This window comes from Natrix helvetica (genome assembly GCF_964273705.1).
Source record: "Natrix helvetica genome assembly, chromosome: 1".
In the NCBI taxonomy this organism is placed as follows: Eukaryota; Metazoa; Chordata; class Lepidosauria; order Squamata; family Natricidae; genus Natrix; species Natrix helvetica.
The window spans coordinates 260821805-260845218 of NC_138548.1; the positions used below are offsets into that span (position 1 = coordinate 260821805).

The window sequence follows — 23414 nt, forward strand, 5'->3', positions numbered from 1 at the left end:
CATCCTCTACCTCAGCGATGGCGAACCTTTTGTTGCTTGCGTGCCGTAAGTGGGGGGAGCGCAGGGGGGTCGTGTGCAGGCGTGCCGCACCCACAATGCAATGTGCGACCCCCCAAGGTGCGAATGCGCGCACTGCCCTGTCAGCTGAGTTCACCCTTTTTGAAAGCCATTTTTCGCCCTCCCCAGGCTCCAGAGGCTTTATAGGAGCATGGGGAGGGAGAAAACAGCCTCCCCACCCCCCCCGGAAGCCCTCTGGAGGCTTCAGGGACCTTCAAGAGGCTTCCCTGAAGCCTTTGGAGCGCTCAAAACGACCCTCTGAGCAAACCGGAAGTCACTTCCTGTTTGCTCAGAGGGTCGTTTTAAGCGCTCCGAAGGCTTCAGGGACCATCAAGGGGTTTCCCTGAAGCCTCCGGAGCAATCAAAACTACCCTTTGAGCAACAGGAAGTCTGTTCCTGAAGTTCCGGTTTGCCCGTAGGGCTGTTTTTTTTGCACTCTGGAGGCTTCAGGGAAGCTCATGAAGCTTCCGGAGGGCCTCCGGGGGCGGGGGGCGGGGGAGGCTCTTTTCGCCCTCCCCAGGCTCCTATAAAGCCTCTGGAGCCTGGGGAGGACGAAAAATGGCTTTCAAAAAGGGTGAACTCAGCTGACAGGGCAGTGCCTCGTGTGCCCTGACAAATGGGTCCACGTGCCACCTGTGGCACATGTGCCATAGGTTCGCCATCACTGCTCTACCTCATCACATAGAAAAAGGCAGAGCTCTCCATTCCCGAATAAGTGATATACATTAGGTTGCCCAGTTATATAATTCATTGGGATACCTGACTGTCGAAGTTCCCGTATGTCTCTGAACTTAATGTGTCCGATGAATCTTTGGTCAACAGCTACAAGAGAAAAGAGCATCAGTGTAGAATCTACTTACGCATACATATACACATTATTTTTAAACAGACATAAATTAAAGCTAAGAGACTTTGTAAGGTCATTCTGGAGAAGACCAAAACTATTCTGACATCTGGGCATTATTCATTTTAATTACAACTATAGTGATATCACTGGTTGGGAAGTCGCGTGAAAGTGGTTTGACAATAATGGGGAGTCAAAAGAAGGCTTCCAGTTCCAGACTGAATTATTTTCATGCCAGGTGGCAGTCAAAAACCATACTTACCTCCTGAATAGCTGTCATAACGACATGCTGAACGGATTCTTCCAAAGTCATGATTTGCTGGATGTAATCTACAAATAGATTAAGTTAGGGGCTCAACATAAGATCTAATTTGTTAGTTCCTTTCTTTACTCAACTCTCCAGACCATCCTTTTACTTGAACCATGATGCTGTGACAGTTGAACAGCATTACATTAGAGAACAGGGCAAGACAGGGTAGGGGGTAGGGCAGAATATCAGAAATTAGCCTAAAGAGTTCGCCTCAATTTGAAGCAGAAGACCTCCCTATGGAATCAGAGGGGGAAGAAAGGGAAAAAGAAAACTAAAAGAAGAAGAGAGGAGAGGGATCAGCAGATTCTCTAACTTCTAAACTTAGTGCTAATGAAATTCCAAGCAACTTAAGAATTTACTGTAAATAGGAAAGCAACACCACATTTTGGACAGCTGCTTGCTCGCCTCTCCATACCAGCATTTTAAGTACTCACTGCTAAGATGTTCTCCTAGCATAAATGTCTATGCAGCCTTATTATCCCCTCCTTTGTACTATCAAGTTGCACTCACATACCTTGCTTCTTCTCACAGCTGATGGCACAGCCTAGTACCAACTGTAGTAATTTCCCAAGCTCTGCTGGATCAGACAGCTCTCCAACCAAGGCTACATCAGGCAACAGCTGCTCTGGGACTTGGTGGCCCAGCACCTTAGGGATATGTAAGCAGAAGTAAAAATACCTCCTAGCCACCCATGGTCATTCTAGCATTACTGCTATCACTATCTATTTAACTTGGTTTACCTGCTAGAAGCACAATTATTGTCAAACAGAACTGAAGGTAGGGCAATGTATGCAGAAGTTGGAAAATTACATTTTAAGAACATTGATTTTTTTTTAAAGCCGCTTGCCCAATAAGTATTGCAAGCAATGACAACTCATATGCGATCTATTCCCCAATCCTTCCCACTTTCATTCCTGTATAAACCCTCTATGTCAAGGGATCACATGATGTATTGTGACTTTTCCCCCCTTTGCTAAGCCAGGGGTGGGCATGGCCAGTGTGTGCTGCGTTTGGCCCGTGGGGCACGAGTTTGACACCCCTGCTCTACATCAAATGATCCTGGATCATGCTAAAGAAGGATTTGAACCCAGGTCTCACTACCTTAAGCACATCCCGAGTCCAACAGAGTAGGAAATGGGAAACAAACAAACAAACCTGTATATCCATAGAAAATGAAAGATCATATTCAACATATCTGAAGCAATGCTAAATAACAAAATCTATGGATACAAAACAAGGCAGTCTGAAGTTACAAACCTCTACCTTTTAACATTGCCTTTAATGTGGCTGAAAGAGATAACCTGAGAGTCTTCATTTGAAAGCATAGGCTTGCTCATTTAATGTCTCAGCAATATTAACAATTATATTGTCACTCTACCAGCAAACTCAGCCTACAGGATATACTCACATCCTGGGAGTACTCAACTACACTTTGCAGGACCTTCTTCAGGTTGCTCACCTGGGGAAAAATGGGCAAAGATGACAATATATGTGTAGATTTGCTTGAGTATTCCTGTTTTCATCTTCAAGAAGCCATAAAATTGGAACCCATTATTCCTAGTAATGAGATACACAATCATGCTATTTTACAAGCTTCAATGCTACCTTGACAGGAAGAAGAGTTGGGATGATTTAGTGGGAAAGAGAGCATGATACAAGCCAGGTCAATTGCCACTGCTTGCTGAAGGTGGCTCACCGCTAAATGCCACCTTCATTTTCAATCCAAACAGCTGGCTCTGTTTGGAGACCAAGGTTCAGCTGTCCATTTCATGTACTCCTTAAAAAGCAACTAGGAACTCTGTGAAACTAAAGTGATCAGTCAAGGCAATCAAGCTGACATTTTTTGCTAACATCTCAATCATTATTGGCACAAATAAGGCAGCAGTCTTATTTGCTATTCAGCAGATGCAGGCTCTCCTAAAAGATTATAAACACAGATTTCTTCTTGTTAGAATCAAGGTCCATGTCTTGAACTGGCAGTACTGAGTATATAAAAGTAAATGACAGTATCCAATATATACTGCAACCTAGTAACTTGAACTCCACTTTGAGGATAATCAGACTCAAGAATCCTGTGCCTTTTAGAGCAGGCTCCTCTTTAGTATCTCAAATGCTTTATGAAGCCGGTATATAACTGGTTTAGAACACTGAAACTTCCCAATTTGTAGCTGCTGGCTGTTGAATTTTCTTCTGAAGTTCTCATTTCTGCTTCTGAGTTTGAGGTTTCCAACTAATACTCAAACACACAGTTAATCACTGTTCCTTTCTTCTAAATGCAGACTGGCTTAAAAAGGAAGGTGCATGATGATCTTTCTACAGTACCCTTCCACTCTTCCGGTCCCAGTGTATTTCTTCCTTGTCTCCACTTTCTATAAGGCTGAAGCTGTATTGCATAATCATACTATCAACTCATTTCTGGAAACCTCATTGCCATGTAATGATCTTCAAATAAATGTTTTCTTTTCTACTTCCCCCCATCCCATTTCTCTCTGAGCATTTAAGGACATTGGACTTCATGAATTTAACAATCCAAATTATATGCACTTGGCTCTCTGTATTTGGTTTAACAATGCTGACTTGAAACTTGCTTTACCAGACAAAAGCATACCACAGCAAAATAAATCCAGGAATGAGTAATGGATAATTTCCTTGTTATATATTTATGTTTAAATTTATGTTAAACCTCTTTATTAGTCACGTTCAAGAACTGCAGAATGTACCGAACACTGATAAATAGTTAGAAATAATACAAACACCGAATATCTGGGTAAGAATATCTGAGACAAGAATTCTTTTGGGACATCAATTTACTGAATAACAATATATACCTTCAGTCTCCAATTGTCACCAGTGTCATCCTTAATCCGTAGGAGCCATGTTTCATTGAACCAAGATGAATCTCTGGAAAAGAAAAATGCAAAGTTTTTGTGTTTATATGGGATAGGAAGTAAACTCTTCACAGCAGTTCACAAGTATTCAGTGATCCAGAAACAATAGAAAATCCAGATGACAGGTTTTGTAGTAGTTGCTTAGAAGTATGTTCTGCCTGCCTTTCATCCAAAAAGCAGAACATTCCCCTCATTATCCCATCATGACAAAGAAGATCATTACCATGGGAACCGTTCGTTTTCCAAGCTGTTGGCCTTATGTCTGATCGGATCTAACCTAGCAGTAAACTGTCCAGCTATACACTGTGCAAAAGGAAATACGTATTAAGAGCGTTTATTTTTTGGGAAGACAGTCTCAAGTATCTTAGCTGACTCCTTTATCTCAATATGGAAAAATGGGTTAGAACAGAAGCTGCCCAATTATGACTTCTTTTCTCATGTACAAATAATAATGGGTTATGTCTCTCTGGGAAAAACCTCAGGCAACAAATATTGAATTTGATATATAGCAACCAGATTATAAATCATAATTTGTTACCGTATTTGTATCTGATAATCATACTAATATATCAAAGAACTATGACACTCTTATGCTATAATAAGGGCAAACTGTGGTTCTCAAAGGGAGATTTCAGATAATGAACACCTTTAACACTCTAATACAATAGTCAAGAGGCTTGTTTTACTATCAATTCTAAGATAGATGAATCATTTATCACACCTTCATTAGCTCAATAACTAGGTCAGTGATGGCGAACCTATGGCACACGTGCCACAGGTGGCACGCGTAGCCTTTTTTCAGGGCACACAAGGCAAGTCACTTCCGGTTTGCTCGGAGGATCATTTTGAGCGCTCCGAAGGCTTCAGGGACCATCCAGAGGCTTCCCTGAAGCCTCCGGAGGGCGTCCGGGGGGTCGGGGGAGGCTGTTTTCGCCCTCCCGGCTCCTATAAAGCGTCTGGAGCCTGGGGAGGGCGAAAAAAGCATGTAAAAATGGGGGGGAGCGTCTGTAGTGCGCACATGCGCACTAGGGGGGTCGTGCATTGCATTATGGGTGTGGCACGCCCGCACACGACCCCCTTGTGCTCCCCCCACTTATGGCACACGAGCCAAAAAAGGTTCGCCACCGCTGACCTAGGTCATACTGCCTCTTTTTAATCACAATTATCTTTTACTTAACCAGAGAGTTGTTTCTTAAATCATCAAAGTTTAACAAATAAGATTTGACTATGAACAGTTTGACCTGCTCTACATTTAGTAACAAATCTGCAACTGTTTACACATTCTCTTAATCTGGTTTATCTACTTCTAGCTATATGTACAAAGTGTTTTCCCCCCACTGAAATGAGTTAACAATATCAAGGTTTAAAGTGATTTATTTTTATTAAGAAAGTTATACCTTGCTGGCTCTGCTCAGTTTATCTTTTTATTTCATTTTTATTTATCTTTTATCATATTTTATTTCTATATTATATACACCATGCACTTCAGTGTATAGTCATGATGGCCACATGATCATAGCAGTGTTTTTGGACAATGCTGGCTCCCTTGGTTAAGAAATGGAGATGAACATGATTGGACAGGGAAACCTTTACCTATTGATGTTTCTTAAGGCTAGTCAATAGTCAAAATAAAGTAATTTGGTATTGGCATTCAGAGCTCTCATTGAGTGCTTTCAGGTTGGCAGTTTGCAAGACATAGGAAGAGAGAATAGAGATTGAGGGGCCAGTTGAGGATTGTCTGTTAGACTTCCCCATCATTGGTTTTGTGAGAATCGCTTTAAGACACTTCCCTCTTCCTCTAGGTTCTTCATGAAACTCACATCTTGTGTAGCACCTGGGCAATTGTTACCCCACTGGTCAAATCTTCCATCTTGATACATGGTGATGGAACATGGAAAGTTTGCATCTGGAAAAAATAAAATCACTTGTTAAGTACAGACAAAAGACAATTTTCTTTAGTTAGAAAAGGGATAGTCTATTCTAAAACAGAAACCATTCCCTTGGACTGTACATAATCATTAAGTGACCCAACATGATTCTATTAGATATGGTGACTGTAGAAAACATTTTATCATTTTCTTATAATTTCCATTTTATAAGGAGATACAAAGTGTGACAGGAATTCTCAGCCCAGGACTGCTGATGAGAATTATGAGAGCTGATGTCCATACAGCAAAAATATTCTTGTTGGAGAAAACTGCTACGGAGAAATAGATGTATTTATGACCAATGATCTGCTTAAGACCAATATAAAATCTTTACATTTTCTCAAATCCCTTTACAGATCTTAAAATCTATGCCTATAGATCAATGGGCAGCAAGACAACAGCATATACAATGAGGAAATTGCAAGTATTCCTACATCCCAGAATGCCATTTTTATATATCCCCACTTTCTAAATATTTTATCTTATTTAGACTGTTTCTTACACATTTTGTTTTCAGGGTTCCTTCCTACTTTTAAAAATTATGGAAGACTCCAAGACCGCTTTGCTCCAACACTGATTTGCGTTTAAAACATTTTATTAGATTATAGAATAAAATACAAAAATACAAAAACAAATAGGACACAGTGGGGAGAGGAAGGGGGAAAGAAAAGTGAGGAGGCAAAGGAGAGAAAAAAAGTGTTGACTTCTGACTCCTTTTGTTGCAGTAGAATAAGGCATTAACATCAAACCTCAACTTTTAACTTTTCCATAATATTATAAACTAGCCATTTCTAGTTTCATTCTTTTCCACCTCAAGCACAAAGTCCAGAAGCGGTCTCCATGTAGCAACAAAAGTACTTATATTCTTTTCTTTGATTAAAACAGTCAATTTAGCCATCTCTGCCGCACATTGTATTAAAAATTAAATTGATGAGACATGCATGGCATTATAAGGTGTAATGTCTCAACAAAAGTATATTTCATAGAAATCCTTTTCCCCCCTCATAATGTTTTCCCACAAATCAGGGTGGATTTTACTTAAATCAAGTTGATTTAAATCATAATATTTAAAGAGCAGCTGTCATTTCTGTCCCGCAACAGCTCCTCCTCTGACCCGCTGTTGACTCGCCAACAGTTCCAATATTGCAGAATATACAGTTGCAAGAAAAAGTATGTGAACCCCTTGGGATTACGTGGAGTTTTGCATGAATTGGTCATAAAATGTGCTCTGAACTTCATCTAAGTCACAACAATAGAAAAACACAGTCTGCCGAAAATAATACTACACAAACATTAGATGTTGCCATGGTTTAATTGAACATAACATGTAAACATTCACAGTGCAGGGTGGAAAAAGTATGTGAGCCCCTAGCCTAATGACTTCTCCAAGAGCTAATTGGAGCCAGGAGTGAGCCAACCTTGACTCCAATCAGTGTGATGATATTGGATGTGTTGTGACAGCTGTCCTGCCCTTTAAAAACACACACCTGTTTTGGGTTTACTGATTTCAAGAAGCACTGCCTGATGTGAACCATGCCTCGCAGAAAATAGCTCTCAGAAGACATACGATCAAGAATTTTTGACTTGCATGAAGCTGGAAAGGGTTACAAAAGTATCTCCAAAAGCCTTGATGTTCATGTGTCCACGGTAAGACAAGACTGTCTACAAATGGAGAAAGTTTAGAGCTGTTGCTACTCTCCCTAGGTGTGGTCGTCCTGTAAAAATGACTGCAAGAGCACAGCGCGGAATGCTTCATGAGGTAAAGAAGAATCCTAGAGTGTCAGCTAAAGACCTACAGAAATCTCTGGCACATGCTAACATTTTTGTTGACACATCTACAATAAGGAAAACATTAAACAAGAATGGAGTACATGGGAGGACACCACGGAGGAAGCCATTGCTGTCCAAAAAAAAAATATTGCAGCACGTATGAAGTTTGCAAAAGAGCACCTGGATGTTTCACAGCACTACTGGCAAAATATACTGTGGACAGATGAAACCAAAATTGAGTTGTTTGGAAAAAACACACAACACTATGTGTGGAGAAAAAAAGGCACAGCACACCAACATCAAAACCTCATCCCCACTGTAAAACATGGCGGAGGGAGCATCATGGTTTGGGGCTGCTTTGCTGCCTCAGGGCCTGGACGGATTGTTGTCATTGATGGGAAAATGAATTCCAGAGTTTATCAAGACATTTTGCAGGAAAACGTACAACCATCTGTCCGCCAACTGAAGCTCTGCAGAGGATGGGTGATGCAACAGGACAATGACCCAAAGCATACAAGTAATTCAACAAAAAATGGCTTCAACAGCACAGAATATGCCTTCTGGAGTGGCCCAGTCAGAGTCCTGACCTCAACCCAATTGAAATGCTGTGGCATGACCTAAGAGAGCAATTCACACCAGACATCCCAAGAATATTGCTACACTGAAACAGTTTTGTGAAGAGGAGTGGTCCAAAATTACTCGAGAGCATTGTGCAGGTCTGATCTGCAACTACGTTTGGTTGAGGTTATTGCTGCCAAAGGAGGGTCAACCAGTTATTAAGTCCAATGGTTCACATACTTTTTCCTCCCTGCACTGTGAATGTTTACATGTTATGTTCAATTAAACCCTGGCAACAACTAATGTTTGTGTAGTATTATTTTCAGCAGACTGTGTTTTTCTATTGTTGTGACTTAGATGACGTTCAGAGCACATTTTATGACCAATTCATGCAAAACTCCACGTAATCCCAAAGGGTTCACATACTTTTTCTTGCAACTGTATAGCCTCATGCTACATAACTAAGCTCCATTTCATGCAGAATAAACTAAATGATTAATGTATCTTAAATAGAAAACTATTTTTAGATAAAATTTTTACTCCAAAAGCATTTTATAAAACTAAATTTTATGAAAATAAAAAAAATCAATTTAAATTTAAAAAAATCATTTAAAATTTAAAAATCTTATTTTTAAAAAATCATTGATTTTTTTTATCTTCCCTGCCACAAATCCAGTTCTGGTTTTTTGCAGTTCTACTGAGTGTAGATCCACTGCTTGCCATAGAAACTGACAAGTCGTTTGTCACCAAGCCTGTCATCATGGGCTGAAAAAGCATGACTCGCTCAAGGCACCCAGGCAGTTGTCATGCCTAAGGAAGGACCAGAATTCACAATCTCCTGGATTCTAGGCTGGTGCTTTAATCACTAGAACAAATGGCATTCTCTAATGCCCTGTAGGTTTTACAGCCTTTGACATCAGGCTGCATGAAATCCCCTTAAGTTTAGGAATAGGATAACTAAATTTGTTAGCTGAAACTATTGAGAGCTCCTGATGAATCTTGCTAATAATGTAACAGGATATAGACAGCTGCTTTTTCTTTCATTAATAATATGGCAATCACTTCCAGCCTTTTCATATGAAAGATGGCTGGTTCTTGATGTAAACACTATGTTGGTGACCATTCCAGTCTGAATGTGACAGAAGCATTAGTCATTTTGCAACTAATTACTATCTGGGTTTCATATAAAAATATTATTTCTTATAAGTGGGAAGCTTCCAACAGCTTTGGATCTGCCAGATTTGTATAGAAGATGAACTCTGTTCCTTTAATACATTTGCAAAAAAAAAAAAAAATGTTTGGCAAATGCAGTCTCTTTTTTCTCATTGTTGCAGTGGGAGAAAAAGCTGCCCTTCCTTATAATGAAGCTTTCAATCCAAATCTAGCAACAAATAACTGTAATATTTTCTTTCCTGGGATAAGCCTAACAGCTGGCATTTTAGAAAAGATGCATAACAAGCTAAAGGAAATGGTATTTGCACAAGATGACCAAGGTTCGCAACTACTGTACTGCTCATTAAAGATAAAAAAGATAACAAGGCAATTATGCTGGGCAGCCATTCTGAAAACGCCAATTTGGGAATTGCTCAGCCAGCAAAATTGTATCTTGAAATTTTATGCACACAACATACTTATCCTTGAAACGTAACAATACAGATTTTAAGATAAAATAGTATTTTAAGTTTATTTCACAATGTATACTACTAAAACTTTCATGTCCGACTGATTGCTTATAACCTTCAGCTGGGCAAAATAATGCATCTTAGGGCAATAAAACTATCAAATGAGCTAACTTAAAGAATGCATCCAAAATCCAGGACCCCATGACTCCCATGGGATTGAAATTTGATAGTTGTGGCTGCTTCAGTGCTGCTGTGCCACTGCCCTGACATAGTCAGCTGTGGTCATGTGATCCATTTCCAATGCTCATTGCCAGCTTCCTATAAAGAAACTCGACGGGAAAGCCAGCGGAAAGTCAAAAGTCAAGGTAGAAAGCAGCTTAGATGAATTTTAGTACAGATTTTGCTAAGGAACATTTGTTTAGCAACTGTTTGAAGTTACAATGACAATGAACAAGCAGTATTTATGACCAGTCTTCAAAGTTATGCCCATTAAAGGGTCCCCATGGTTACATGATCAAAATTCAGGCCTTTGGCAGCTCCCCCACCCTCCATTTATGTTTCAATTATGTCCACCACCCTATCAACTCCCTTCACCCCTCTATTCTCCCTCCCAGCTCTGCCCTTTTGACTCCTCTGTCCTCTGCTGCCCCTGCTGCCGTTAGGAAGGTCTTGCAAGGCCAGCAGCTACCTTGTGAAGGGCCTGGCTGGGTCCACCTCCTCAAGAACAGGAGGGGCAGAATGCAGGATCACCAAGAGGCAGAGATGAGGGGTAGATATACAGGTGGGAGAGTTGAAGCAGAGGCAACACAGCAGGACAGAAGCATGAGGCCTTGGCCTAACAACTGTAGCCAGGACTAATGTTGTTAAACTGTGTGGCCATATCAGGATGTTTTTCCTAATGTCCATTTTGCTTAGCAAATTCCATCCCAATTAGGATTGCTAAGTGAGGACTATCTATATAGAACCAAAGGGCAGAAGATTGAGTAATCCAATTTAATAAACGACTATTTTACATTATTCTTAAGGGCCAGAAATCATATCAAGTTCTTAAATGACTATTTTTTTAAATGTACATACTCATTTATGTATCACTCCATTTCAAGATTCTTTTCAAGTGTCTGGGTGATTTATAAAGATGAACACCATTAAATCGAAATTGATTTTTTTAAAATTGATAAACTTAGAAAAACCAATTGAAGCAGAAAATTATGTGCCCAGTATCATTATTAAAATCCATATTGATGAAAATCACAAATAATAATCACAGATTAAATCTTGCCTAAATCAAATAATCGTTTTACATAAGACGGATAATAAGATGGCCAGGTGAACTTCCAGGAGTGTGATATGGAGGAGGAAGAGAAAAAACACCTTGGGAATCATAATGGCCTCACCTCACCAAGGGGATCTCTCATTTGCTGCCTGCCAGCAAGACAAGTGATCACCATAATGGATTTTAAAAAAATATTCTTTGTTACCATCTATCTCTAATTGCTTTGGCTTCTAATTTAAGAGAATAGATTTTCCACTTAAGGATCCTACGCAATATCTCCTTTCCTGGAGATAGGAGAATTTTAGAAGACAGCTCCTAAGATACTTCGGTGCTGCACTATGTAAGGTTTTATAGGATAAAGAAGTACATTTAAATGGACTCAGAAAGATAATGATAAACAGAGTAGCAACCAAAATATGCAACATTAGTTTACCTAACAACCTGGCTGATATATTTGGTAAAATTTTAATTCTGGATTGCCTTCTAAGGTGGCTAGACACATTATATTACAGCAATCCAAACATGTGGTGATAACGGCACAAATCACTGTCACCTGAACAGATTACAACTGGCACAATAGTCTAAGATGGGCAAAAGTTCTCTTTACCATGGCTTCCAGTGGCTCTTCTAACAGTAGCCATGAATACCAAAGAATCCCCTCCCCAAATATGTATTTTGAAAACTCCAGGCATATATGTTTATAGTAGGATTTTTGGTTGCATTACCTCCCATAACAACACCACTTCCAAGTATAATATTGTCCTGCACTGCTAGACAGACAACACATTGGACAATTACAGGAGTTAGGAGTATATAATATTACAACAGAACTATGCCTGACAAGATCTGATAGGAAAAAACCCAGTGCTGTACACAGAACAAGCAACCAAAGAAAGAACAAAGGAATCTGGCTTTGGACATGGAAAGAGCAGTGAAGTGACCCAGTTTAAAACCAGACCAGACCAGAAGCTTCTTGATTAGTTGCTTGGAGGGATTCCAATGAGCATGTGAGAGTGCTCAAACAAAATTTGGCTATATGGTACTATATCCAGTAAAATTAAGGAATATCAACACTTCAAGAAAGATCAGGATAGAAAACCAAAACCATGTAGGTCAGTACTATTTATATCATAAAGTTGTAGTAACAGTACCTTTCAAGTCTGAATGGCTTCCTCCCTTTATTTTCTTGTAAACTAGGGAAGGACCTTGTTGAAGATGTTTATTCATGTTAATTTCTTGGCCCGGCCTCAGGCCCTTTTATTTGACCATTACCATGTTCCTTCTGTCCCTCAAAGGCATTTCCTCTGCCCTTTACACTTAAGGAAGGGTTATTATGTCATTTAGTATAATTTATTTGCTTGTCCTCAATCCCTAAGAGGTTAGCATCTTACTAAAATGTGTGTGCATGTTCCCTATATTGACAACGGCTACATTTCCAGCAATCACAACATGCCTGATTTTTGGCCATTCAGAGGCCATAAAACATAGCAAATGAGAAGTAATTACCTCAATCGGTGACAAAAACTGATTAACTATAGGTGAGATATGCATTTAATGATAGAGAATAAGATGAAGAATGTGGAGAACAATCCTGCTACCAGATGCATATCTAGAGAGCAGCACTTGGACAATATACAAAGTGAAAATGTTTTTTTAAAAAAGTATAAACTTTTAATTTAAAATATATTGATTCATAACTTATCTCATCACTGGGTATCATGAAAGAAACAGATTAGTACTCATTGGGGTTTTGTCCTTACATTTTTTTTCTGTATTTTCTATTTTAATTTTAATCCAATTGTGGATGTTTAAATTTTTATTGTTTTTATTCCTGTGAACTGCTGAGAAATCTTTGAGATTGCAACAATGTATAAATGTGATAAATACAAATCATTAATTGACAATGATTATAAATTTTAGATTAATATGAAACCATTATTTTTTATGATAAAAAAAACCTTTTTTATATTGAAAAGATTAAAAAGAAAAATTTCTACTCTAAAAATATTCCTCATTTCATTATAACTTTTGTTTGCCCAATCCACAGCATTAAAGAACCAAAAACAAAATCTTCCCTCCCAGTCTCTTAAAGTCTGTTCTCTTGATAGATGGCAGTTCTACAACACTTCATTAACATGTTCTGCTTACTATAACAAAAAAATTTTTTTTGAACCAGTGTAGAAAAACAAAACCATTAAATTACATAACATGGCAATCAGAAACAATATAACAAATTGTAAAATTTAAGCGATCTTTTAAACTCAACAGTCAAACTCGCAGCCTGTGGGCTGGAAACATCATGTGCTGGCCCTGCCTGGGCAGCCTTACAAACCAAGCCTGTCCCTGAAGCCTGTTAATACCAGATGACAGTCTGCAGGTCACAGTACAGCCAACAAGACCTCCTTCCAGTAATCTCAGATATCAGCTCTTTAAGAGAACATGGATTCACCTGGTAACCTGACCCCATGACATGTTATTTAAGCCTTTATTATGCAAGTCTCAGTAGGTGGCAGTATCTGGCCAATCTTTTCTAGACTCATAACTAAGGAATGCTTACAGGCCGGTTAAAAAATACATCCTAAAAAGAAAGCAATGGCGAAGCCGTAGAATATAGTTCAGAAAAATACACAGGTGTCTCTCACCAGGATTTCAATTCCACTAGATCTGGCCTTGAATACTGAAGCAGGTTTAAGTAGATATCTCGTGTGTTATACAGAGCTATACACAGTTTAGCCCCACACATACTGTTGGCTTTGAACAGACTGTTACTATCAATCGTCCTCACAGAAAAGCAGATGGGATATATGTATGTATATATGTGAAAGGAAAAACTAAGAATCCCGAAAAGGCCAAAACACTTCAGAGTTTATAAGGCAGGCAAAGTGAAAAGCCAACTAACCACAGAGCAGGGTGAGCCAAGCAGAGGTTACAAAAAAAAAAAGCGGGACCGATGCTTACATGAAGCCTAGGGGCATCGAGAGACCTCCAAGAGGTGTTTGGTGTTGAGAAATCAAGAGGAAGGTTGAGTCTTCTGCGGCAGGAGGTCTATGCAAGCACCTGCACGCCCAAGCCAAGCATTGCTCCCTCCTCACGCAGGCTCGTTTTGCCATCTCCAAAACAGGTGGGTTTAGGAAGCCCGCCCCACCCGACACGGATTTATGACCGAAGCAGGCCAGGAATTGCAGGAAACTGCCAGCAGGTGCAAAGCAGCAGGTGCCTTCCGAATGGAACGGCCAGTGCCACCTTTTCCCTCCCGGGGCGGTTCCAGGGGCAAAACGCCGAGTGCGAGGCAGAGTCAGACCCAGGAAAACGACACCTGTTGACACCGCTTGCAAAGGCGGCGGGCGGCTTGGAGGGAAACGTAGCGCGAGCGAGGGAGCGCTGCGGGAGGCGGCGCGGGGAATGCGGAGAAAGCAGCGCCCTGCCTTGGGAGCCCACCTCCTCCGCGCCCCATCGGCGGCTTACCCAAGTAAGAAGCGCCCCGCATCGCTCGCCGGGGCCCATCTCGCCCATGGCTCCGCCGCTAGCAGGAGCAGCAGTCTTCGAAGCGCCACGCCTCCTAGAGCGGCCCTCGCGCCCCGTCCTGACGTCACCGGCGTGCAATTATGGCGGGTGGGGGTGAAACTGAAGGGGGGGGGAAATAAACGCCTCTGGAGACGCTCTAGGAAGTTATTATTCCATTCGGCAAAGAAGGAAGGCGCTCGGAGGCGGGGTTTGGCTCGCTCTCCTTTCTAACCGTAAGAAGTGGGTGCGGGGGCGCTCGAAACTCTATGGGAAAAGCAGGTCTGCGGTTGCGTAGTAAGAGATGCGCTCTATACATGCTCAGAGGCATATTTTATCTCACGTGTGTTGCTCCCGTAGTACGGAAAACCATTGGTAAAGGTTGTTGTGGATTTCAATGTCTTGGCCGTCTAGCCTTCTCATTAAAACCCTCAACAGATTCCCCCGGGGGCTCTGTACCAGTAACGCCTTAGTAATAAACCGGTTCGCCACGGGCTGGATGCCAGAATGAAGTCTCTGGAAAGGAGACGCGGGAGTTGGATAGATTCATACAGGAGAGTTCCCACTAGGGGGTAGCAGCATGCCTCGCTTTTGTGTTACTATGAGAGCGAATTTGATTTTGACATAAGCGATGAGTCTCTTAAGGCAGAGGTCTTCAAACTTGGCAACTTTAAGACTTGTGAACTTCAACTCCCAGAATTCTCCTGCCAGCTGGAGAATTCTGGGAGTTGAAGTCCACAAGTCTTAAAAGTTGCCAAGTTTGAAGACCTCTGCTCTAAGGAATGACTCCAGTATCCCAGCTAGGGTTTCATTTGATAGAGGCAAATAAATAGAAAGTCTGCTTATTCTACAGTCTAAATACTTGCTGAACTCCAACTATTAACAACCTGGAAGAGAGAGAAAATTAACACCCAAAAGTGGCCTGTCACATTTTCTTGCAGACTTAATGGAGTATGCTATGCTATCTTGTCTATGGAGCTTCTCAGCCATCCACGTCATGGTTGTCCCAAAAGTGTTTTTGGGAACTGAAGAAGCTTCTTGGATGAGAAGCGAAAGGGAAAAAACAAAGTCCAGTTGCTATGCTATGATGTGATTTGTTTGGCTTAGCTGAATTTCTACCTAAGTGCACAATCAGGTACTGAGTATAGCAATTTTATCTCTAGCTCACACATTACATTTATTTCAAACCCCTCCCCTTCACAAGAAAGAACCTTAAGTGAGTAACTACACTGATATATTTTAGCTCTTATGCTGAAACCATTAAAGACAGCCTCAACAACTGTAAACAACTTGGAATTGTTACACATTAGTGTAGTAGTGGGAAGTCAGGGCAGCAACTAAGAACAAAGGGCTTTAAGGATAATATGTGACCACAGGCATTGTGGCTTGTAAGCCATCTTTTTGTAAATCATGTGAACCCAACCAAATATGAAATAGCTAAACTATGGCTTAGCTCAATATGTGAACTTCATTTTACTCCGTTCCTTAGCCTCCACCCAGACCCGTGATTTTTAGTCATGTTTGTTTTAGCTTTCCAAAGCCACACTTTTCCAACAATGTCACTCTGTTGTAGAAATTCTTTCTCGTACTTTTTAGCTCCAATCCACAGAAGTGGAATATTTAGAGCTGCAGTGGTAGATATTTACTCAGCAAAATATCTTATTGAACATAACTAGATCTATGTTGACATCATTATTATATTTTTATCCCATCTTTTTATGTATAATTCGATGCGGTGAGCATACAGTATCTAATACTCCTTGCTTCTATTTTTCCCCACAAAAACAATCGTGTAAGGTGGGTTGGGTTGAGAGAGAATGACTGGCCCAACCTCACCCAACCAGCTTTCATGCCTAATCTCCTGGTTTCTAGGCCAGTACCTTAACCACAACTCCAAACTGGCTCTCAAAGTCATATACAATAGAACTTGCATGTCTAGACACCTAAAAATCTTATAATTCAAGTAATAACAAGCATGCCAGATTATCAACTTTAATCTTATTAGGTTACTGTTAAATTTGGTACTTTTAAAAGAACATTCTTAGACCAGAGAAGCCCGTATATGACATGTATGTAGAATCTTTCCTTTTATGATTCCTAAGAAGATTTCAACCAGATGTTTCTGGTATCTCTGGGAATTCTGAGGGTTGTGGTCCCAAAATAGTTAGAGAAAGATTTCAAAGTATGCAAAAATATGTTTAGTCTCAAAGACACTGTTACATAGGTGTAGCTCATGGTAGTAACTTTTCCATAATGGCCCATCATGTTTCAGACAGTGGGGGGATTCATTTTTTTTTTTTACTACCGGTTCTGTAGGTGTGGTGGGCATGTCCTGGCTTGGTGGGTGTGGCAGGGGAAGGATACTGTAAAATCCCCATTCCCTCCTGATCAGCTGGGACGCGGGAGGCAGAGAATAGATGGGGGCGGGGCCAGTCAGAGGTGGTATTTATCGGTTCTCCAAACTCCTCAAATTTTCCACTACCAGTTCTCCAGAACTGGTCAGAACCTGCTGAATACCACCTCTGGTTTCAGAATAGCGATTAGAATCTAGATGTTTTGCCTTTAAGCCCAACCTACTCTCTGTTGTGCCACACTAACGACTTAGCAGCTTTTGGCAAATATATATCCCACCAGAGAGCAATGTGTTTTATTTTCTCATGTCCTCTGCTTCTTGTAACCACTGAGATGGAAAACAAACTCCATGTGGGAAAGTTCCCAGCTGGGTTATTTTGGCTACCTTAGGTGGAAACGTGTTATTGGCCTCTGTGACTCAGGAGCAACTCAGACACTGTCTGCTCCCAGCTTCCCTTCCTAGGACTGTCTAGCATTAACCCATATATTAGTTTTTCAAATTTGTTCCAAATGATGTGTACATAAAAAAGTATGTTCTTGTTGTGCTTTTACTGATTAGGGGGTCATGTCACTGCCATCACTGTTACCCTATTATTCCATCTCTGTTTTGCATATTATGCTGAACAGTTATTTATTATACTGATGTCATTTTTAATATTTCTAATAAATCAGGTATTCCAGATCAGCTGTGATGAATCTGATTACCCACCTGATATGTTAGGATTAGAAATCCCATAATTCCTAGATAGTATAATGAATTGTCTTTGGCTAGGTTGGCTAAGAATTCTGGGAATTGCAATACCAATTCATCTGGAAGGCAACCTAGGAATACAGCATAGAGCAGGGGTGTCCAAACTTGGGAACTTTAAGACTTGTGGACTTCAACTCCCAGAATTCCCCAGCCAGCATGGCTGGCTGGGGAATTCTGGGAGTTGAAGTCCACAAGTCTTAAAGTTCCCAAGTTTGGACACCCCTGGCATAGAGGATTCCTGATTGAATTTCCACTTCAGCTGTTAACATTAGGCAGCCTTACTAGTTAGTGTTCTTTTAGCCTTCCATCTGTGAAACATAATGTGTATGTGAAGCACACTTAATAATTAAGAAAAGTACCATAAATTATCAGATACATATCTTTTCATAGCAGTCCTTCATTCAATTTTTGACTTCTCTTTCTTGATATCCCATCAGCTTTGATGATAATCTTAATTCTCAGTAGGATTATCTGACTAATATGGTTTTTAAGAATCAGCCTTTAAAAGCTGGCCTTTCTAATAGGGCATCTTTTAAAGCTGGTAATCTAATTTCTTTTGTCTAACCATTTGGAATATATTACTGTTAAGACTCCCTCTGTCACCTTTAGGACTTTTTGTTGCTAAGGAAATCTGCCTTGAAACAAGGTAGAGATAGAGTGTTTAAAATTGAGTTTTCTGGCAGTCTTTTCCTTCATACAGAGGAGCGAAACTGAATGGCATTTCTGTTGCAAGGCAATATATTCAGCCTTGCAAACAATACTAGAATGATATTATTCTATAAAGATTGTGTTATGATCCAATTTGTTACTTAATGTAGATGATTTGTGGCACAGAAAAAATAACTTCAGTAAATACTCCATACTGGATTCTTATAAGTGATTCTTATTGCAAGCAAACGGGTGAATGGGAATTTACACATTGGCATGAAATACTACTGTATTACTGTTCCCTCCTCAAACACACACACGCTCAAAATTGTGCCTATACTTTTCATCTAAAACTTCTTTATGGACTATGTAAACATTTATGCTTTGTAATAGTTTCCAGTACGCTGGGTTTTATATTATACTATTACAGAGTGTGAATGTATTTTAATTGGACTTACACACTTTTCCACATATGTTGTCCAGTTAAAATGCTTTCTACATCACTTGCTTGAACTATGCTTCTGCTCTCCACAAATCTGTACAATATAAGCAAATCATACAACACTTGATTCAATCCAACAAATATCTCATTTGGACTCTTCATCATCCTCTCTCACACATGATCCTGTATATCCCTGCACACACCCATTTACTCTCTGCACAATGTATCCTATCACAAACTCTCTACCACATATATCCAGCCTCTTGTTGCACGTACACACCCTGTCTCTGGCGTGAGGTTGTTGGGCAACTGTTCTGCTCTAGGCACGTCCTGGTTGGAGAAGCCGCCCACAGTTAAAAACAGATGATTTCACAGAAAAGCAAACAGAGGAGGCAAGGGAAAGATATTTAGGAATGGGAAGGAGAGGTCAAGAAAAGAGTATTTTGTGGCTGATTTTCTCTATTTTGGAGTAAAAATATAGAATGCGGTGACAGTAACACTAGGAATTAGGGTCTGGGTATATTTAGTTATACAATATATTACATGCAGTGTCTAAAATGAAGTGTACTACCCATCAAACAGTGTGGAGATAACATCCAGGTCTGAAGCAGGACATGATTAATTCCAGGAAGAACCACCTGGGAATTTTAGTGATTAGGCAAACAGTAAGTTGGCATTGGGTCAGAATTCTCTGGTTTGCTCCGCAGCTTCTGTCAAACATTTAATTAATACATGGGAGATGGGAGGTGATTTTTGGGTTATAAGATTAGGAAAAAACATGATTCCACATTTGTATATACTAAATGAGGAAGTTAAAATGAGTGCTCATTCATATTAAATATCTACTGTTCCCGATGGTCTACATAATCGTAATAGAATCTAAGGAAACTAGGGTCTGCTCTGCTTGCATCCACTTTAGTGGAAGCACTGGCCATCCGCCTGTACTTTTTAATGGTATTCTACTATTTGTCAAAGATGTAAACAGGCAGGCAAAGAAGCCAACACCCCAAATGCTGTGGCCAAATTGTTTCTACCTAGTCATTAACTCCCAGTTTGTTAATGACCTTTAATAACGTAATTACAGCTTGGGCTAGGGAGGAACCAGGCAGGTGCTGGTGTCCAGAAGATCACACAACTCCAAATTATATTTATGGGCAGGAGAACATGTAGCAGTTAAGAAGGATGGACATGAACAGTAAAAACATAGATCTGATGTAAAGCCGAAATGGGAGCCACATTATTGAATCCCTTTGGGGGGCCTGCTTTGATGTAGCCAATTGAATGAATATAGACTTCTGCTTCTGTCCCTTATTGGAATTTCCCAACTTTTAGTAAGGGACAGGCAAGCTCTGTGGGGCTGCCCCAAAAGATCAGGACAGATAATTACAGAAATACTCCTTTAATAGGCATTTTGCATGTCTGATCCATTTGATATCTCTGGGGTAAGTTAAGAATGACACACATCCTGAAGAGGGTCTTTCCCTTGAACAGTTAAGATCCCTTCAACCAATCATGTATGATCTAGGCATACATCTAGGACACAGGAGTCAAACTTGATCGCATCACATGGCGTATCACAATGTTTTTTGCCTTTGCGGAGCTGGGGTGGAGATGGCCTGTGTGTGATGCATCCAGCCTGCCGGCTGCCAGTTTGACACCCCTGATCTAGGATGATTTCCAGGACCATGTTTGTGGGATGGGTGGCAATGATGGTGAACTAATTTGCTACTTTCTCTGAGCCAAAAATTCTGATATTTAGCCCTCATCAGCTGGAGAAGCTTACTGGTGAATATAGATATAGGGAAAGAAAGCCTATTATGCTCTCAGACTGTAGAAAATATGATGTGTGAACTGGAAGATTGATTTGCACATGGTCCCTTCTAAGCAAACAGCTGTTTTCTCTAGAGATTTCTTTCCCACCCTTGCCAGTGGCCACTTCAGAGCAGCCATGGCTTTGACCCTAGTGAGCAGAGTGAGCTTTTCCCGGCAGGCAAGTGGCTGAGCCCTTGGCCCTGCTGGGAAGGGAAGTCTGCTCTCTATGACTCATACACTGGGCGAGGCAACCCCCTCCTTTCAAGACCGCAGCCACCACAAGACAAGTCCAGATAACAGTAAGGAGGGAAATGCAACACAGCAATGCAAGCTCCCTCTCCCTCCCCCTTCACACACACACTTATACACAAAAGTAAATACATTTATCTTTATATTAGGGAAATTTGTCATGGAGTATACATGTGTAGTGCCAGAAGTGAGTTTCTCATAAACACAGATAGATTTTTTTTAATCAAGGTCTGTAAGTTTGTGTTATTTGTACAGGCAATGTGGTGATAAATGCATACTTGTTACAGAACGTGGGTATGGTAAAAACTAATCTTCCCAGGATTATGCTATCCAGATGGTTTTGGCCTACAGCTTCCATAATGTCACAGGCAGAAATGATGAGAAAGACAGAAGTCTAATATATTGTATATTACTTCAACACTAATTGTCCTGCAATGTGACAACTGGTAGCTGAGTTCTCTCTGGTTAGCATATATATACTCATACATACCCAGGCTACTGTTAGTGCTTAAATTACTGCAACTCTATGCTATATGCTTGAATGGAAATCTTTTGGCTGCTTCTCTGGCTATCTGTTTTTCCCACGAGAAACTTATTTTATATTGATAAGGCCACACTTGGAATACTGCATTCAGTTTTGGTCGCCACGATGTAAAAAAGATGTGGAGACTCTAGAAAGAGTGTAGAGAAGAGCAACAAAGATGATTAGGGGACTGGAGGCTAAAACATGAGGAATGGTTGCAGGAACTGGATATGTCTAGTTTAATAGAAAGAAGGACTAGTGGAGACATGCTAGCAGTGTTCCAATATCTCGGGGGTTGCCACAAAGAAGAGGGAGTCAAAGTATTCTCCAAGGCACCTGAGGGTAGAACAAGAAGCAATGGATGGAAACTAATCAAGGAGAGAAGCAACTTAGAACTGACAGAACAATTAATCAGTGGAACAGCTTGCCTCCAGAAGCTGTGAATGCCCCAACCCTGGAAGTCTTTAAGAAGATGTTGGATAGTCATTTGTCTGAAACGGTATAAGGTTTCCTGTCTAGGCTAGTGGTTGGACTAGAAGACCTCCAAGGTCCCTTCCAACTCTGCTATTGTATTGTATTACATGTATTATATATTGATTTTATTTATTGTAGGGCACTATGTCATACATATTCTATGCCTTGTGTCTTTTGGGAAGTGGTTTGTGTGCATGTATGCCTGTGGCTGTCGTGCAGCCTAAGGTTTATGTACCTTAACTATGGGTAAAGGCAAGTGGTGAACTTGATGACCTTGTTTACTTCACCCTCTGCTGTGTGGAGTACAAAGGGAAGCAGTCAAGACTTGCAATGGGAGGAGATCAAGGAAAACAGCCTGGTAGCACATATCCCAGTTCCCATGACAGCAAGAAGACTGTGAATTGGGACATATCCCCACACCCATTATGGCGCAAGGTTTGCTTCTGTCCCACGTCATTACCATGGTAGCAGCTGCTTCCTGTATCGTCTGGCAGATTCCAAGGCCTCAACAATGAACTTCCTGTCAGAGAAGGGAAAGCACATCCTAGCTGGGGATGGAAAAAGAGTAGGCAGAACTGACTGTTGGGGCATGGGACCTGAGACTTTCCTACTTGCAGGGCATTGGGTTCAGCAGTCCTCTAGCTCACATGTCAGACCAAAGCAGGACAACATCCACCCAGCCTTCATTAACACTGGGCTAATGCTCTTCTGTTAATAACACATACATATATACACACACAAACCATAATCTCGCCTGATTTCCAGTCTAATAAATGTAGCCTAGGATTCTCTGCTGGTCTGGATAGCTCCTTAGATCCAGCCAGATCCCTTCTGCCTTACAAATCATTTCTCTGCAGGAGGCAGGCTTGATGCCAGTGTGGGGCTTGATATCTGAGAACACCCCCAGCTTCCCTCCCTTTTCTGGGCTTGGTCTAGTGCAGCTGCTGGGAAAAGGAGTGGAGTAGAGCTGACGCAGGGATGGGGTGTGGGGAGCAGCTCCCAGGCTTTGGAGTGCCGCCCAAATTAAATTAACCCTTCCCTGGGCATCTGTACAGGATGTGCCAATCTTTGGGGAGGCAGCACATCCTTCCAGTGCTGTGGGCAAATTATAGTGATTAATACAGGATAGAGACACCCTCCTACCTATGAGGAGCCCAGCTGTATGTCTTCACCGTATAGATCAGGGAAATTGGGATGGGGGGGGGAGGCAGAGGAGGAGACTAGGTCAAAGATAAACCATTTGCAACAGTGAAGCCAAATTTGTTATTGAAACCCTATGGTACATGCGCCCTCAAAGTGGTGAAAACTTCACACATCCCATATTCTCACTTATCAGGCATAGTATAAATTAGGTGCCAATTGCTCAAAGAACATTTAGCCTGTATCTTCCAAACTTCTAGAATATACTATAT

General features: G+C 40.9%; 1 protein-coding gene across 3 annotated transcripts in view; it reads right to left on the bottom strand.

Annotated features, from left to right (window-relative positions):
- The window catches only part of HOOK2 (hook microtubule tethering protein 2), a 30111-nt gene extending 15234 nt beyond the window's left edge, over nucleotides 1–14877 (bottom strand). The window contains exons 1-7 of one of the 3 annotated variants that reach the window (XM_081939798.1): nucleotides 14716–14877; nucleotides 5920–6005; nucleotides 4040–4112; nucleotides 2620–2670; nucleotides 1726–1858; nucleotides 1164–1231; nucleotides 817–879 (exon numbers count right to left, since the gene is read on the bottom strand). In XM_081939798.1, coding sequence (XP_081795924.1) covers nucleotides 817–879; nucleotides 1164–1231; nucleotides 1726–1858; nucleotides 2620–2670; nucleotides 4040–4112; nucleotides 5920–6005; nucleotides 14716–14763 — 522 coding nt within the window. In that variant the 5' untranslated portion in view covers nucleotides 14764–14877. Of the gene's footprint in view, nucleotides 1–816; nucleotides 880–1163; nucleotides 1232–1725; nucleotides 1859–2619; nucleotides 2671–4039; nucleotides 4113–5919; nucleotides 6006–14208; nucleotides 14228–14715 lie in introns of those variants that run through there. The other 2 variants (XM_081939799.1, XM_081939800.1) reach the window with 2 other exon arrangements.
- Nucleotides 14878–23414: the final 8537 nt, after the last annotated feature.